This window comes from Polypterus senegalus, unplaced genomic scaffold, assembly GCF_016835505.1.
Source record: "Polypterus senegalus isolate Bchr_013 unplaced genomic scaffold, ASM1683550v1 scaffold_5630, whole genome shotgun sequence".
NCBI classification, from domain to species: Eukaryota; Metazoa; Chordata; class Cladistia; order Polypteriformes; family Polypteridae; genus Polypterus; species Polypterus senegalus.
In genome coordinates, this window is record NW_024385285.1 from 27136 (window position 1) to 29701 (window position 2566).

Genomic DNA, 2566 nt, shown 5'->3' on the forward strand with positions numbered 1-2566 from the left:
GGACTTTGTCATCAACTTAACAATATGGTCCAAATTACTGCACTTTCCTGGCTGGAAGGCCATAATGGAAGGAGGATTGGGCTGTTTCAACATCTCATACAAAGGGATAGATTAATGGACAGTAGGAGGGAGTTGGGATATCACGAGCAGTTCCATGGGTGTGGACCCAGTAAGGGCGCCTGCAGGGATGAACATTGAAGGAACTGCAACAATGCACAGCGCAGATGGAAGTGTTTGTCCATAGGGTCACTTTAAGAGTGGGATGTTATGGAAGTCAGTCAGTCAGTCAGTCATTGTCCAACCTGCTATATCCTAACACAGGGTCATGGGGGTCTGCTGGAGCCAATCCCAGCCAGCACAGGGCACAAGGCAGGAACAAATCCCGGGCAAGGCACCAGCCCACCACAGGACACACAAGCGCACACACACACCCACTAAGGACAATTTAGGATTGCCAGTGCACCTAACCTGCATGTCTTTGGGCTGTGGGAAGAAACCGGAAAACAGAACACCTCTGGGTAAAATAGCTGACAGCTTTAGGGGTCCTGCAGAGAGTCCCCAAATCCAGACGTGCTGTCCAACCCAAGAAGACGGCCATGGGGAGGGCTTCAGTGAAGTGCCGAGAGAAGGGTCTGAATACTCCTGTCAACGGGAGACTTGCATTAATTAGCAGGCACACAATGAAAACAGAAGCAGCAGTGAGTAGTGCATTTAGTGAAGAAAGGATTCCTGAGTTTAGGAGCTCAACTGTGGAGCAGCAGCCCAGAATTTGAGAGGCGTGAGGTGATCGTGGGAGCAGGCAGAGCATTCACAATGGACAGACAGACAGACCGCCTTCCATCACTAGGACTCCTGTTAGAGCTGACGTATTGTCTTTCCTGGCGGTGCTGTTTGTGACGGTCGCTTGTGAATGTCTCCGGTCTTTTTCTTTCTTTTTCAGTATGTTTGCTCTGGCCATGGAGGACACCTCGCTTCGGCGCACAACGCTGAGGAGAATCAGTTTATTGTCGACCTGATTGATGGCACTGATGCGTGTTTCCCTTACGCGTGGCTGGGAGGCCGACTAGATAGTCAGGTAATTCTTCAAACCTTCTCTGCTTGCTTAATCAGGCACCTCGCTCAGGAGCTCCGCCAGTGTCATCGTAGCGCGGCTCGGGTCCGTTTTCGTGGCCCCCCGTGCTCGCCGCGTCCTCGGTTATTCCGTCTGTCAGTTGGCATTTTAAAGGCGGAATGGAAGAGCAGAACAAAGTGCAGGCTGCAGAGGGGTCTGGTGGCGTGGACGGCAGCTCAACTGACCTTTGTCTTTATTCTTTTATTTTCTAAAAGGGCAACTGCTTTTGGGAGGATGGATCCGAATTTGACTTCCAAGATTGGGCTCTTTGTCAACCAAGCAAAAGCTGCCAACGACTGGCATCTGGCAATCAGCTACCTGGGTGAGTCTTCACATTAGACATCCTTACTGATGTCTGACCCCTCGACAGAGATTTCTGTCAGCTGTGTGTGTAAAAGGTGTGGACCCCCCATTCCAGGGCTCGGCCCAGTCTGCACTTGAGGTCCTCAGCATTTCGTCATTTAATTTATTTTTTTACTTTTCTTTGGCAGATAAGAAGAGCCCCGAAAAGTGGATCCGCGTGCCCCTCGGCTTTGAGCTTCCTTTTATGTGCAAGAAGAGCAGCAAAGTGTAGAAGGGCCCGAGTGGAGATGTGCCGGCTGAGGGTCTCGCAGCCGATGATGAAGATGAGGATGATGATGATGTCACGATTCACTCCATTAGTTGATATTCTTTTGTGTTCATTCATTGTGTTTTTCAAGTCACTTACACAATAAATAAAGCTTTGATTGGATTTCTTTGGTATTAAAATGTTTTAACTCTAAGTAAACAATAAAGAACAATGAGCTTGATGTCAGCCTCCTGTCACTTGACTGTCCCTGCCGTGTCTGCTGTTTTATCGGTGACTCTCTGGTGTCACTAAGTATGTTGGGGTCCTTTGTTTTCTAGATAGATAGATAGATAGATAGATAGATAGATACTTTATTAATCCCAGGGGGAAATTCACATTCTTGGCTTTTCTCTGCCTTCTGTATGTCAGGGGGTCTCCTAGTCCAGGTCTGGAGGGCCGCACTTTAGACCTGGTGCCCCCCACTCGCAGGTGAAGAAACAACAAGGGCAAGGGGGGCTTTGTGTGCTGGGGGTCCTCCCTCTGCCTATGTTGGGTTTTCCTCCGATCTTATCGGGCTGCCAATGACAGTTCTTATGTGCGGACCACCAGGAGACAACCCGCTCCCCTCCATGAGGTTCAAAGTGCTTCGGGGGGGTCTTTTTGGAGGGTTGGGGGTCTCAACTGCACGACATTAACAACACAGACATTTTCTTTCTTTCAACGTGAAGGCTGACAATTAAATGTGAACCGTTCAGCTTGCTTTTGTCATTCAGTGAAATAAAAGTTTACTTTGAAAACGAATTAAATATCAAAATATACAAACACATAAAAGAGGATCATTAATTACCATCTAGTTGGCCCTTCACAGAATAAACCCAAGTTTTTAAGTCGGCTGCACAAAAAAA

At 48.2% G+C, this 2566-nt stretch overlaps 1 protein-coding gene across 1 annotated transcript; it reads left to right on the top strand.

Moving 5' to 3' along the window:
- The first annotated feature begins 444 nt into the window (after positions 1-444).
- Positions 445-1896, top strand: LOC120522267 (ladderlectin-like). The gene is made up of 3 exons (XM_039743321.1): positions 445-1075; positions 1327-1433; positions 1603-1896. The coding sequence occupies exons 1-3, from the start codon at positions 911-913 to the stop codon at positions 1604-1606; spliced, it is 276 nt and encodes a 91-aa protein (XP_039599255.1). The 5' UTR covers positions 445-910; the 3' UTR covers positions 1607-1896.
- The last annotated feature ends 670 nt before the right edge of the window (positions 1897-2566 follow it).